The sequence below is a fragment of the Daphnia magna genome, linkage group LG1 (genome assembly GCF_020631705.1).
Source record: "Daphnia magna isolate NIES linkage group LG1, ASM2063170v1.1, whole genome shotgun sequence".
Lineage (NCBI taxonomy): Eukaryota > Metazoa > Arthropoda > Branchiopoda > Diplostraca > Daphniidae > Daphnia > Daphnia magna.
In genome coordinates, this window is record NC_059182.1 from 14,888,338 (window position 1) to 14,901,956 (window position 13,619).

General features: G+C 38.0%; 3 protein-coding genes and 2 long non-coding RNA genes across 6 annotated transcripts; 2 read left to right on the forward strand and 3 right to left on the reverse strand.

The window, feature by feature from the left end:
• Positions 1 to 9: 9 nt before the first annotated feature.
• On the reverse strand, positions 10 to 4,797 carry LOC116927998 (kinesin heavy chain). Its single transcript, XM_032935056.2, has 15 exons — positions 4,651 to 4,797; positions 4,491 to 4,578; positions 4,200 to 4,427; positions 3,971 to 4,114; positions 3,782 to 3,906; positions 3,441 to 3,694; positions 3,196 to 3,370; positions 2,969 to 3,127; positions 2,735 to 2,908; positions 2,539 to 2,676; positions 2,120 to 2,467; positions 1,858 to 2,052; positions 1,588 to 1,791; positions 1,321 to 1,521; positions 10 to 1,232 (listed from the first exon to the last, which is right to left on the reverse strand). Exons 1-15 carry the CDS (start codon positions 4,795 to 4,797, stop codon positions 891 to 893), a joined length of 2,922 nt encoding a protein of 973 aa, XP_032790947.1. The 3' UTR covers positions 10 to 890.
• A 139-nt stretch (positions 4,798 to 4,936) lies between these two features.
• LOC116928069 lies at positions 4,937 to 5,376 on the forward strand. The gene is made up of 2 exons (XR_004396945.2): positions 4,937 to 5,074; positions 5,176 to 5,376. It is a non-coding gene; the product is annotated as an uncharacterized LOC116928069 (long non-coding RNA).
• Positions 5,377 to 5,565: 189 nt separating this feature from the next.
• LOC116928046 (group XIIB secretory phospholipase A2-like protein) lies at positions 5,566 to 6,765 on the reverse strand. Its single transcript, XM_032935114.2, has 4 exons — positions 6,378 to 6,765; positions 6,215 to 6,282; positions 5,864 to 6,128; positions 5,566 to 5,802 (listed from the first exon to the last, which is right to left on the reverse strand). The coding sequence occupies exons 1-4, from the start codon at positions 6,604 to 6,606 to the stop codon at positions 5,699 to 5,701; spliced, it is 666 nt and encodes a 221-aa protein (XP_032791005.2). The 5' UTR covers positions 6,607 to 6,765; the 3' UTR covers positions 5,566 to 5,698.
• A 334-nt stretch (positions 6,766 to 7,099) lies between these two features.
• LOC116928011 (transforming growth factor-beta receptor-associated protein 1) lies at positions 7,100 to 10,267 on the forward strand. 2 transcript variants are annotated; one of them, XM_032935071.2, is made up of 10 exons: positions 7,100 to 7,275; positions 7,349 to 7,401; positions 7,475 to 7,979; positions 8,053 to 8,213; positions 8,281 to 8,614; positions 8,666 to 8,788; positions 8,857 to 9,122; positions 9,188 to 9,632; positions 9,693 to 9,920; positions 10,014 to 10,267. In XM_032935071.2, exons 1-10 carry the CDS (start codon positions 7,195 to 7,197, stop codon positions 10,233 to 10,235), a joined length of 2,418 nt encoding a protein of 805 aa, XP_032790962.2. In that variant the 5' UTR covers positions 7,100 to 7,194; the 3' UTR covers positions 10,236 to 10,267. The 2 variants fall into 2 exon arrangements, with proteins under 2 accessions (XP_032790962.2, XP_032790954.2); XM_032935063.2 differs by having other exon boundaries at positions 7,102 to 7,275; positions 9,693 to 9,947.
• Positions 10,268 to 10,733: 466 nt separating this feature from the next.
• Positions 10,734 to 11,470, reverse strand: LOC116928075. Its single transcript, XR_004396946.2, has 2 exons — positions 11,056 to 11,470; positions 10,734 to 10,784 (listed from the first exon to the last, which is right to left on the reverse strand). It is a non-coding gene; the product is annotated as an uncharacterized LOC116928075 (long non-coding RNA).
• Positions 11,471 to 13,619: the final 2,149 nt, after the last annotated feature.

Below are 13,619 nucleotides of genomic sequence, written 5' to 3' on the forward strand. Positions count from 1 at the left end.
GACTATAAATAATGATAGTAGCTCGTCCATCGAGCCAAGCAAAATTCTATTTACACCAAAGGCGAATTCAATGACAACATAGGTGAAACAGAATTGAAAGGTATTTGAATCGAGGAGCAATCAAGAAAAAAAAATACGCCAAGATCCTAATGAACAGATCAAGTTGGTGGGGGTTCAGGGGTGAAAAAACATTGAGGGATCATTAAAAAATCGTAAAATTTCCCAGAATTATTTAGTTGGTGTAATATATCCCCTTTCGTACAATTGACTTACCTTATTTCATAATTACTGCAAATTAAACCTAGATGTCGGAAGGAATACTTAGCATACATTGGGAAAAATCCCGTAAAAAGATAAATCGTCAAGTAGAAACGAAAAAAAAGGTGCAGGAAAATCATATAGGCCATTTTTCTTGAATTTAGCGGTAATATAATAGTTTTTCCCGGTTTTCTTTGGTATTGACCGCGAAAAGTGAGAAATGAAGAAAAGAAATATTGCTGTCCCAATACGACTGAAGAACTTGAACAACGGAACTTGAACCGGAATAAATCAACAAGAAATACCAGCCGAATGTCATACTGTAGTGGGGATATCTGCGTAGTAAAGAATCACTGGAAATTTGCTAGCTATTGTAGTTTAGGGGTTGCCCATTTTCAAGTGCCGTGCAGTGTTTTGCTGTGATTCCTTGAAATAGAGAAGCAATGGCCCCAAAAGTGCGTGCATTAAACATAGGCGAAGACATTCTTTTAACGGAAACATCCGTGACGCTGCGATTTCCTTAAGACTTAATCGCACCGACGATTTACCAAATACCTTTTACCAATGTGAAGGATGGAAATCAATTACGAGTATGCGTTGAGGCTGCTTTTCAGAATATGCAAAAGAATAATTTAGCTGTCGTTTCTCGGTTGAGCTCCAGCACTTAAAATGCGTTTAGGGACGGCCATCGATGGTGCGACGATCGCCGTTGGCTGATTAGTTGCCTGATGAGGATGTTGACCAGCACGAATGGGTTTAGCGATTTGAGCCGCATGACCTCGACGGGCTAAATTCTTTTGCCGAACTGCTTCCTTAATGCGATCCACTTCATATTGATAACGTTTCCTATCGCGCATAGCACCTTCCTTAGCTTCCTTAAGCGCTGCTTCCAACACTTTTACACGCTCCATTGTGGCTCGAAGACGTTTTTCCAGTTTGGGTAATTCGCAGCGCAAGTCGGCATTATCTCTAACCTAAAATAGCATTATAATCGTATGTGTACGATAAGAGGTAATGTGATTTCAAAATTCTACACTAAAATTCTACACTAAATTTACTTACCAATTGCTTATGAACTTTAGTCAACTGATCTAGATTGTTCTCCAAGAAGCTGATTTTTTGCTTCTGAGCGAGTGAGCCGCCTCCATCTTCTGGTTCTTCGCCACTCAATGATTTTTTTACACGTGACTGAAGATCTTGGACAAAGAGCTTGCGTAAATTGTGTAGCGTTTGAAGTTCCTTGGCAACCGTCTCTTCCAAGCCCTACGCAAAAAAATTTATTGACAAAGTTTTCTTTCTTTCTATACACAACAAAAAGTGAAATTTTACCTTCAAATCTTGTCTGGCTTGCTCACGACGCTCGTTTGCACCGAGAAGCTCCTGAAGCTTGTGACTTTTATCTGATTCTTCTTGTTTAAGCCGCTCGTGATCACGGACGAGCTGCTCATGAATGAGAGTTAACTCGCGCTTGGAATCACGTAAATCTTCAATGACCGTTTGTTTATCGGTGATCTCATCACGAAGCATTGCCACCTAAAAAATGAATCGCGAAAATGATATTTTAGTTGAATAAATTGATATTTCAAAAACCGGACTGACCTGTTTCTGATGGGCCTCCCTATGTTGATCAAGTTGTTGCTCAAGTGCGCCCTTGATCAACAGAGCTTGCTCTTGTTCAGCTGCTTTATCTATGGTAGATACGGCTTGCATTTGTTCAGCCGCTTTAAGTTTAGCGCACTCTTCGTTCAAAGAGTCTACAGCTTCTTCAAGATGACGTTTTTTGTTTTCCACTTCCTGGAACATAAGAAGTAGGTTTACATTCCATCTGATTTGAATTTAAAAGAAAAAAATTCGAATTCACCTTCATATTCTCTTGGAGAGCCTTCATTTTTGCTTCGTGTTGGCTTATCAAGAGACGCAAATCCACTAGTTCACGCTCTGATTCGTCCATCTTCTTCGAACACTCACTTTGCGAAGACTCCAATGTCTGGCATCGTTGCACTAAATTTTTTACTTCTGACTTCATTTTAGATACATATATTCGAGCCATTGTGAATTCCTCCTCTGATTTGCTACTATTGGAATCAAAGGGTTGTAACGAGGATTTCAAATCTGCCCCAAAGGCTACACCCATCTCATTCAAATCTTTAAATAAGCTAGTCAACAAGTCATTTAGTTTTCGACGTTGATGTGCGGCAGTATCTTTCACCTAAAAAAAAAAAAAAAAAAAAAAACTTAATTCAGATTACTGCAATTCAGAAAATGAACGATGGTTCGAACCTGTGCTAATTCCGACAGGGTGCTGTTCAGTTGGCTTTGACGTTGAGATAATTCTTCATTTACTGTTTCATTGTCCCGGTTTTTAGCTTCCACTTCTTGAGACTTCTGATCATAGTTTACGGCTAGTTCTTCCAGAGCCTATAATAATATGCAACGTCTTGTGTTGTACCGATATGAAAAATATGTGTCAACATACCTGCAACACTTCTTTCACTTCTTCTTTGGCTGATTCATTTTCAGCCTGGATTCGATTCATTTCTTGCTGTAACGATTCATAATCTCTTCGGGTAGCACCGATAAGTTCCTCTTGTTCCATCATTTGTTCCTTAAGCTTTTCTACCAACTGACTTTGCTGATTGATTTCTTCATCCTACAAATTTATTAAACTTTTTGAGAATCCCAAATCACCAACACAATGTAACAAACCAACCTTATCGTCCAGCTGCTGATACAGCCGTTCACGTTCTGAGTCCCAATCAGCACGAACGGCAGGTGCGGCAACAACTGGAGGCAGCACGGGAGCAACCGGGGCCACAGGAGTTAAGTCGACGCTAATAGTAGATACATCCATTGCATCTCGCAGATTGATCTGAATTTAACAGAATCACAGATGAGTCATTCTGATTCAGCCCATTGTAAACCGAATATTTGCCCTACCTGCTCCTCCTGACCAACAGATTCCCCAGATCTCCAACGGTTGAGTTCAGCTTCTGCTATTTCAAGTTTCGTTTTATAGCGTTGGGCCTTCTCCTTTTCTTTTTCATACCGCCTTTTCCACTCTTCAGCAGTAAGTTCTTCGTTAACAGTGACAGCGTTTTTGATTGTTTTTGCTCTATATGCAAACAAAAATAAATAAATAAATTAATTATTTCCAAGAAGTGCAACAGGAAAGTTCACCAAACCTTCGGCCGAAGTCCAACGTAGTTTTTGTTTCCGCTTCATTGAACGACGCTGGCGAACAGCAGGTAACAATTGTTGTCCTAGCATTACCACCCAAAGATTCTTGCAAAATACGTGTCAACTTTGAATCACGGTACGGAATATGAGATTTGTTTCCATCCGCCAACGCCGATATAACATTTCCCAATGCCGACAAAGATTTATTAATGTTCTTCGCTTCATCCAAGACAGTTCCTTCAGCACCTGTTTTGCTCACCTGGAAATGGAGAGAATGAACGATGTATTTCACCGAGAGTGCCAGATTTTTTTTTTTTGTTCATCGTTTTGCTTTTTCTTTCCTTACTTTTTCACTTCCGGCTAGATCGACAAGATAAAGTTTGCCCGAAAGTTTCTTTTGATTTTCCAAGTTCTCTTGTTTCACATTGATAAGAAAAACTGAGTGACTTCGGGAAGAATGCTCATTCATATCTGTAATAAAGAATTGGGTATGAGCAACTGTGCTTGCGTCTTGTTCTTTATGAGGAACTATTACTTGTAACGGCAATGTGTCGATTAGCTTTGCCTTCTTCAATCACCTCAAACACCTCTTCCGGACTTGTAACGAATCTTTCTGTTACACCTTTCACATACGGGATACGATTTTTGTCTTCATGCACACTAAGATTGACTTTTGAAACTGTGATTTAATTAAAAATTAGTCGGTTTAACAAATAAAACAAAAGGTAAAACAAAATATAAAAAATAAAAATAGAAAATAGTACCATCAAGAAGGTCTCTGATTTTGTCCATGTAGATTTCAAAATAAGAGACTTTTATGTGAAACTCCAAGTTTTCTTCCATTGCATAAATATGATTAAAGATGTCATTGACAATTCGTGGGATTATACCCTGTAAATGAGGATCCCCCATTACTCCTTCCATTGTATGGGTTTTACCCGAGGATGTCTGGCCATATGCAAATATGGTGCCATTATAACCCATTAGGACATCTAATCAGAAAACAGTAATTTTGAATAACATAAATCACTACAGAAATAGTTAGAATGAAATACCTTTTACAATACTTTTTGCTGCTTCATTGTACACTTTCTCTTGACTGGCATTAGGTTTAAATACCTTATCAAACATATAAACTTTTCCCTGTACATGGAAAAAACATTCAATATTATTTGGATTAAATGAGAATGTTAACACAGTTGTGCGATTTCTTACCCCCAAATTTATACATTGGTCGTCAGTGCCGGGTGGAAACTTGACGACGAATTTCGATCCAGCTCTCTCTTCGGCATCATTTAAAGGTCGAAAACGACACACTACACGAATACTGTCTTCCCCTGGCGCTTCTCTTTCGGCTGACATGGTTATACAGCTCGCAATAACTTAAAAATACTTGTGAGTTAAATAGTATACGAACACTTTTTTTCACGTCAATTTCCGACTCTTTTTCACAATTCTTCAGCACCCTAAAAGACTCCAACTTAAGGGCAGGGCTTAAGCCTCTTCTAGCTACCACCGCCGTCACAAAAAGCGAGAAAATGGGCGAAGGGGATAGGGAGCGATAGGGCCAAGAACCACGAGTCCAAGACCAATCGTAAACGAGTAGCAAATCAACTGCAAGATATTTTCACTTTGATAAGTATTCTCTTTTTTATTTGTTTCCTGTCAATAATTGATTAAGTAACAAAAGATATATTTCTATATCTGTGATGATCAAAACTGCACTCTGCAACTCAACAGCAAGTGAAATGCAACGACCAAAGGGGTGCAAACTGCAAAGCGAGCAGCTGGAGGCCGATGCACTTGATATTTTCAAGCCGAGCGGACTTCCGGCAATTAAGCTGCCATCCATAAGACGTGGATACGTTAACTAACGATTCGTAACCAAATTGCAGCTATGGTCGTGGATCGAACAAAGAGGAAATACAATAGGAAAACTGACACAAAGCTAGCTTCTTCGATTTTGTATTTCACGTCCCATCTACTTTAGCTATTGCAACACCCTGTATCGATGCGCCAGCATTTGGACTAATCTAGTGCTGCATATTGCTTTGTTATTGATCGCCCCAATGTGATATGCGCCGTGCTGCCATAGTTTTCCATAGCAGCTAAGTAAAAAAGGCAACAATATTGTCTTTAACAGTTTATTATTTTTGAAAATTTGTCACTAGTCAAAATTCCATGCTGTAAATAAAAGTGACAAGATTAGAATGTACTAAGTAAATAATTCCAACGATATTTGTTGCTGGCCTATAAAATTTCGTCAAACAGGAATACAGACGCAAGCTATGGACTGAGCCTTGACATAAGCGTCTTGTCCCCAATGGTTAACAGATTCATACAGAACTTCAGCAGACGCCCTGCATTCTAAAAACAAAAGAATGATATTTTATTTTAACACATAATTCATTTCTCGTTACTGACTGACTTTTCTCATTATCGTGACGTGACGATTCCTCGCAGTTCTCTTTCCAGAATTTTTTTGTGAGTAAAATTTTGAATGGGCAAATAAAATAAAGCTGCCAACTTTGGAGTGCACAAATCCTTATGAGGCAGTCTTTAAACTTCTGGTCACAGTCAATTCGGTGCAAGCTTATAGCGATTGTCGAAATTGCGTGACACTTATCGTAGCACACGTCATGGGCGTTACAGCAATCTTCTTGGTCATTATGTGGGAGATATTTTGGTTCTATCTTTCATTATTAAAACATATGGACATTGTATATTTATGAATAGTTATGTCTTCAATATATGCTGTGATTGTTTTAAGATACTTTACTTTAAGTCCTTCAGCGCCACAGCCATTGCTAGTCGGGAAATGACTTTGGTTTGAGGTGGGGATAAATCCTGGAAAGTTGGTAGAAAATAAAAACAATGTCAACATTTATGCATTGAACAAATTACTTGTGGATGGCTCAGGGTACAAGCATTTTGTGCTTTACCTGGAGGGCAATCAAGTTTCAATTCGGAACTGGAAGGTAATGACAGCAGATAAACAGATGACTCCCAAATGTCTGGGTGATAAGCGCAAATATCAATAAGAGTGTTGAAAGCAGCACCAATGATTTTGCTTGAAACCGTGCCGACAACAATCCATCTGAGAACTCCAGTCCACCAACCATCAACCAAAAGAACAGCTATCAATGTGATCACTAGATGTGAATTCTTCATGATATTCTAATCGGCATGGAAAGGAAGTTTCAGCTGCTCAACGACAGTGAATTTCAAAGAATTCTTATACATGCTGTACGATATTATTCATTTGGTAAATTAGCAGTGCACACATTAGCGGTGGCAACCGCCATTTCCTAGCGGTCGCTATCGGTAGTCACCACTAAAAAAAAAAAAAAAAAAAAAAAAAAAAAAAAAAAAAAAAAAAAAAAAAAAAAAAAAAAAAAAAAAAAAAAAAAAAAAAAAAAAAAAAGTACTAAACACTGGTGCATGATCCGCGTACGATCGTCGATCAGTACGATACTACGATTACACGATAAGATAAATTATTATAATATATTTAAATTTACAACTATATGAAAGGCTATTATTTTAAGCTCGCAAATGTCTACGACAAAATTTAACATAGAATAGGGAAAGGTCGAAGTTTGAACGGTAACCTAAAAGTCTATCGTTTTTAGCTTATTATCGATTTCTTACGATATCGATGAAATTGAAATGTTTTCATTTTTACAGCCGTCTGCCATTCCGAAATTTTTGAGTTATTAGTAGGAGGATCTGGTTGTCAAAAGCGGGATAAATCTTGAAATGAGTATACAGGCGTTTGATATAATATTCGCTGGAAATTTGCCTAGTTTTTTCACTGACGCATCCTCCTCGGCAACTAGTGTAAGCCTTTACTTAATTGATTTTGTATAGATGTGAAAAAGATGAATAATCTCAATTAAAAAAATCAATCTAGATAACTTGTCTAGAAATATGCGGGGATTTCTTGTATCTAGGATGCAAAGAAGGGTAAAGCAACTCTGTAATCACATGTAAATTGTATGCCATAATTCAAAATCTGGATTTGCTTTCTCTAACATAGATGTTTACTGAGGTGTTCCTTCCAGAAATCCTGTCTCCTACCTGAACAGACAGTGATAATCACAAAAGCTATTAATTGCTATTCCAGCAATAGTGCTATAACACAGATGAAAGCAATATCAGCACTGAATCAGTTGCTAATACTTTCTAATGAAACCTTGGCAATTCTTGATTTGGAAACTTTAACACTAGTCAGAACTCTGAAGTTTAAATCTGTCACTTGTTTCCATCTTAATGAGAATCCACTCAGTGAAGATCCATTTACAATAGAGATTTGTGCTGGATCCAAGAGAAAAATCCTCTTTCTTCATCTAAGTGAGGAGGATGTCAAATTGGTCAAAGAAGTTTCTACAAGCCTAACACCTTCAACATTGGTTATTGATGGAGCTCATATTTGCTTTGCTATGGGCTTTAAATATTGCATGTTGGATATTCTTTCTGGGGATTTTCAACAGCTATTTGACATAGATCCACAACAACCACCCCTTATTCACAGAGTATCAAAGGTATATTTGTTGTTTTTGTCCAGTTTTGAAGATTTTTCCTATTAAACTTCAATTCTCTTTACACATCAACTAGGGAGAATTTTTATTGAATGGGCCAGGTGGATTGGGAGTATTTGTTTTGTCTCAAGGATTTTCAGATAAACCTCCTATTAATTTCTCGAGTCCAGTCTCTGCTTTAGCTTTCCACCATCCATACGTCATCGCAGTGTGTAGACAAGGCATTGGTTTTTACAGGTATTGCTTGAAACCTATAGTTTTTTTTAATATTTTAAAGGAACAACTTTAATGCTATTTGGTGTAGTATCATCGATCAGCAATGTAAACAAACTATTGCTATTGACAACGTCCGCTCCATCGTCAACGGGGATGGCCAAGTCTTCGCATCAACACAGATTGACCTGTTTGCCTTACTTTCTATATCTTGGGAGACACAGTTCGAAAAATTACTTGTTGAAAATCGGATGGAGGAGGCTCTCGAACTGGCAAAAAACGCCCATATCTCTTCCAAAGAAAGAGAACAACATCAGCACATGCTCATAGATCTCGAAAAAAAAGTAGCGTTGCAACGATTTGCTTCTGCCCGATTTTCAGATGCAATGGAAATGTTTGAAACATGCAACATTGATCCTCACGAGGTATTTAGTTATCACCTTTTTTAAAAAGTGGCACTAATACAATTTCTTTAGGTTATCAGCTTGTATCATAATCAGATTTTTTCTGAAGAAGATATTCGAAGAAAAGCGTTGTTTTTTTTTGTCGACTTTCTTCAGCGTTGGAGAATCAAGAATTTAACTTCAGACCAGAAAACGGTACGTTACTTTTATCACTTCTCCTAGAGAATAGTTTTTTTATATCTCGGCGGGAATATTGTGGGCAGGCTGTCGACATGGCTCTTTTGAAGTACTTAGCAAAGAATGATCAGGAAGGAATAGAATTATTCAATTTCATCGTCGACTGCCACACTGAGCCGAATGAAACATGTGACTGCTTGAAAAGTTACGGACACTTCCATTGCTTGGCAACCTACTATGCCTCTAGACAAAAATGGGAAGAAGCATTTTGCATTTGGGATAGATTGATCAAATCCGATATTGAAGATTCCCATTTTTCCGGATATTCTCATGTGGCCGAACAACTGATGAAGTATTAGTATAATTTTACAATAATTCATAGTAAATTTCGATAACTTGCTTAAAAATCGTTCCTAGATGTGGGGATATCTCTCTCGTTTGGCGATTCAGCGGAGAGATTTTGAAACGAGATGAAGAAATTGGCGCCAAAATATTTACCTCTGAAAAGTTGGCATGCGTTATGCCTCGCGCCGTGATCGATTATTTACGAAACTATCCTAGAAGCCTACGCATTTTCCTCGAGTTTTTAGTTGACAAGAAAAACGATGAGGAATCAGTTCATACGCAGTTAGCTCTGATGTATATAGACGACATTAATTGCACTGGTTTGAACCGTAACAACCCTTCCCATCGACTAACAACCAACAAACTAAGAAGCCTTCTTCGGACTTCTCAAAAATTAGAATTAACAAAATTATTGGAAAAGCTTAACACGCCTGGCTTCCCACACGAGCATGCAATTGTTTGTGGGAGACTTGGACAACATAGTGCTGCCATCAATACGTTTATAAATCTTCTTCAGGTAATTAAATGGAATAAACTAATGGCAAGCAAGTGTTACTAGAAGTTTCATTCTTCCTAGGATTTTGATGCTGCAGAGGAATATTGCGCTTGCATAGAAGATCCGAAGGCCTGGAATGTTCTACTGACAGCGTGCGTAACAGAAGCCCATAATCAAATGTTTGACCGTGTGGTAGATTTGTTGCGCCGCCGTTCACATCAATTTGACGTCTCTTCAGCCCTACTTTGTCTTCCCGATAGTACCAGATTTAACGTAATTGCCCCATTCATCAATTTTGCAGTTCGCGAGGTATTACATAAAAGGAGAATGAAATTGGTACGTCGTAAGCCAACTAACAGGGGCAAATGCAATACCGAATAATCTTTTTTCCTAAATTTGTAGGTTGAGAAGGGCCTACAGAAAATGGACAATTTCTCCAACAAGTATGAATTGATCAGATTAAAAACTGAAACTTTCAGTATTCAAAATGCAAGCTACTGTTGCGTTTGCAAAAAAAAGTTTGTAGCTACCGATGGATTTGTTCGCTATCCCAACGGGGTATTAACACATGTTAATTGTGCCACTAACAGACAAATATGTCCTTTAACAGGTCATCTTATTTAAAATAGATGTTCAATATAATTCTTAAATTTGTAGTTGATAAGTGTTTTTTTTTTTTTTTTTTTTTAGAAAGTGATTAACAGTAACCTTTCCATGACCTTTCTTCCTGCTCCTTTCAAAATTTCCATTATATTTGTACCTAACTAACCTTAAATGAAAAAACAATGGTTGGAGTCATCAATTGTATTCATTTCACAGAAGCAATAGAATTACTCCTAAGAATACCTGGAATAACAGAAGAAAAATATGAAATGTGAACTGAAATCCTTACTTAAAAACACTAAGACTCACATTTAATTAAACCAAATGATCAGCGCAGTCTTCTAGCTTCACGTTCAGACTCTAGCAGGGTGAGGATATCTCCTTCCCGAACTGGGCCTTTTACATTTCGGATGATGGATCTGTTAGGTTCTCCCAAAAATTCTACTTTGACCTACAGTACAATTGATCAGATTATTGGAATACTTTTTAATATTATTCCCATACAAAAAGCTCATATCATACCTGTGTACATTGTCCTTGGGAACCAGTTCGGCCTAAAACTTTGGTGACCTGTCAAGCAAAAAATAAGAAAACATGAATTTCCTATGGGTTTCTAAACCTGCACGTGAAATTACAAGAAGGACGTAAAACGCGTGTACAAATTGCATTTGCCTGTTACTGGCGTTCAATGATAGAGATAACTGTAGCAATCACGTGTTTAGAATTTGATGCAGACAAAAAGAACTTTTGAAATTTACGTTGTTCAGTGAAAAAAAAAATACAGAATAAATATGTAGCAAGTGAGTTTTACATGAATAAGAAACTAACGCGATCTACTTACACGAGCAAGAACGTTAGGTTTGTCCATTTTCAGAGAACTTTGATGGCGGCCAACGACAAATGCAGTAGGCTACAGAGAAGGAATCAACGAGGCAGGAAGCGAAGAAAAGTGTTGGACGCAGCGTTGTCACGTAGATAATATTGAAATTCATATACGCTTCTATAGCAACTTAGCAAGTTAGCAGATGGTGGGGGAGGGCAGGGGAGGGGGGTGATCTTGAGGGCTTGACTTGATCTTGAAAGAGCCAGAGGCAAATTTACTCTTCCCGCGTATCATGGCTACGGTAAAACAAAAGGAAACAGGGAGCAAAAGAAAATATATACATATGCCTATTGCGAAGTCTCACAAATAGCTTAATCATACATAGTTTTTACAATAGCAACCAGCCAAACTATTATGTAGTAGAATACCAACAGCTATAAAGCTACTGAGATACATAATGAACAAGTGTCACAAGTAACATAAATTTCTGCCAAGGATAACTCAGTGGCTTCCTTAAACAAGACGAAACTGCCTCCACAGCGGCAATTTGTTTCATACACAGAACCATCGAAATTAAGTTCACTGATAGACATCTGATCGTGAATGGCAACACATTTGTTTGTATGGGCCACATGCTGCACATCATAGTGTTGCTTGAGGTTTGGATCACTTAAAACTTGAAAAGCCAATTGAACTTTAATAAAATCCTCATTGTTGGCACCCTGGTTTTTGTCTGGGTGGTATTTTAAACAAAGCTGATGATATCTTTGTTTCATATCAGCTAAACTTGCATTCGATTCAACACCAAGAACTCGATAAAAATTTGGAAAATTTGTGATATTCATTTTTTTGTTGTTTTTGCATTCCGTATAACACGATACACGACTTTTTCAAGATGATCCTGTCGTCTGCAATGTGGTGTGGCAGTGTTGTCACTGTTGCGAAGAAGTTCAGCGTTGAAATGAACCAGAGTCATAGAACCCTGGTTGGTTCACTATGGCATTCCCCCCTTGCAAAAAAGGGGATACCTTGTGCAAGCCATATGGCAGTTTTTGCTCCGACGCTTGCACTGCCTCTACCGGGCTTGTTAGGCATTCGCCAATCACAATATCCCTTTGTAAAACAACTGGGCCAATTGCGAAGGATTTTACTTAGCCATCAAGTTTGGGAGGAGTCTCTAACATAAACACAGAGAATTTTCTAAGTCTTTAAAGTGAAACCGCCAAACACACGACAAACAATCACAAATTGATATTGTTCAAATGTGTTTTAAATTTTGTTTTCAAATACATTCGTAAAAAGAGCATACGGCACAGGCTTAAATTAGTTTAAAGCTTTATCTGTGAATTACAAACACTTAACAGGTACAGAAAGTTGATGGAAAAGTGACTTATGTCACTTAACTTGTAGCAAACAAGGAACCCTGAACGAAAAATGCGGAAAAATTCTAACCGACATTTGGTCAAATGCCACCGGGCTGATCACGCAGGCGAGATTTATTTATCTTTTTTTCGTTTCTTAATGAGACAGTTGCATGCAATGCAATATGCACCTCTACGTCCAGTGTTATTTATTAGCATCTGTTTTCTTATGTCTCCTTCTTTCTTTTTTGAATTTTCCTTCGTTACGACTAGCAAAATTTCGGAATGGGATATCAGGTTGTAGACCTTTTTATTCTTCACTTAAAACACAAAAAAATTACCCGTTAGTTATTGTAAAAAAATAAATATTTTGAATCTTGCGAGGAACAAGAAAAGACGTTGATGAAACCGTTTCTTTATCTTTTCTTTGCAACGATAGACAAGACCAACTGCTGCCACCAGCATGCCCAACTTCTTTCTTTAGTGCTCGAGGCCCACATTGATAAAAGGTCTTGGTCTGTAGTCCCTGTTTTACATTGTTCCGATGGACCAGGGTTTTCCCTAATGATGGTTCAAATTATGGTAATGAATATACAAAATGCAATTTTCTGTGTTAAAATAATAATTGTAGTGTGACATCAACTACCTTTGTGGTTATCGTTGGGCCTCTCTTGAAATGGCTGTCTAAAACTCTTCAGTCCTCGGGTTGGCACTGGTTGATCTACATAAAAAAGTATTATTATCAGAGAGAAAAGTTAAAAGGGTGACTTGTTTTCCTTACCAAGGTTCAGTAAATGCTTGGGCTTTGCATCACTTTTCAAGTTCCAACGTTGAAATGCGAAAAAAAGTTCCTCCAATTGTCCTACCCTTCACAATGTCGGCATCGTCAAAATGACGACTACACAAACGGGAATTAGACGTCAAATTACTGGAAGAAACCAACGACTTTCAATCATTGAAAGAGGATGGTGGAATCTGGAAAAAAGTTATTCCGTTTTCTTTAAAGTTTTCTTTTCCATACATCACTTCACAGCCAGCTACAGCGCACCGACGCTTAGCCGCCATTTTTTTCCCTTTGTTCTCTCGGTTCTCTTCACTACCGAAAGTTTCTTAGTATTCTCCCAGACGGCGCTACGACCGTTGGCGGAAAAAATAAGCTCCGCCCCCAAAACCTAGATTTTTTCGACCTTTGGCTTGCTCAAGGCATCCCCTTTTTTGCAA

Excerpts from the sequence above, each read along its gene's own strand:
- LOC116927998 (XM_032935056.2), bottom strand. The coding sequence starts at position 4,797 with ATGTCAGCCGAAAGAGAAGCGCCAGGGGAAGACAGTATTCGTGTAGTG. Across the intron at positions 4,579-4,650 it reads ACCAATGTATAAATTTGGGG|GGAAAAGTTTATATGTTTGA; the intron begins GTAAGAAATCGC and ends TTCCATGTACAG. Across the intron at positions 2,053-2,119 it reads CTCTCCAAGAGAATATGAAG|GAAGTGGAAAACAAAAAACG; the intron begins GTGAATTCGAAT and ends CTTATGTTCCAG.
- LOC116928046 (XM_032935114.2), bottom strand. The coding sequence starts at position 6,606 with ATGAAGAATTCACATCTAGTGATCACATTGATAGCTGTTCTTTTGGTT. Across the intron at positions 6,129-6,214 it reads GTGGCGCTGAAGGACTTAAA|ATAGAACCAAAATATCTCCC; the intron begins GTAAAGTATCTT and ends TAATAATGAAAG. Across the intron at positions 5,803-5,863 it reads ACGTCACGATAATGAGAAAA|AATGCAGGGCGTCTGCTGAA; the intron begins GTCAGTCAGTAA and ends TTTTGTTTTTAG.
- LOC116928011 (XM_032935063.2), top strand. The coding sequence starts at position 7,195 with ATGAGTATACAGGCGTTTGATATAATATTCGCTGGAAATTTGCCTAGT. Across the intron at positions 9,633-9,692 it reads CGTTTATAAATCTTCTTCAG|GATTTTGATGCTGCAGAGGA; the intron begins GTAATTAAATGG and ends CATTCTTCCTAG. Across the intron at positions 9,948-10,013 it reads ATAAAAGGAGAATGAAATTG|GTTGAGAAGGGCCTACAGAA; the intron begins GTACGTCGTAAG and ends CTAAATTTGTAG.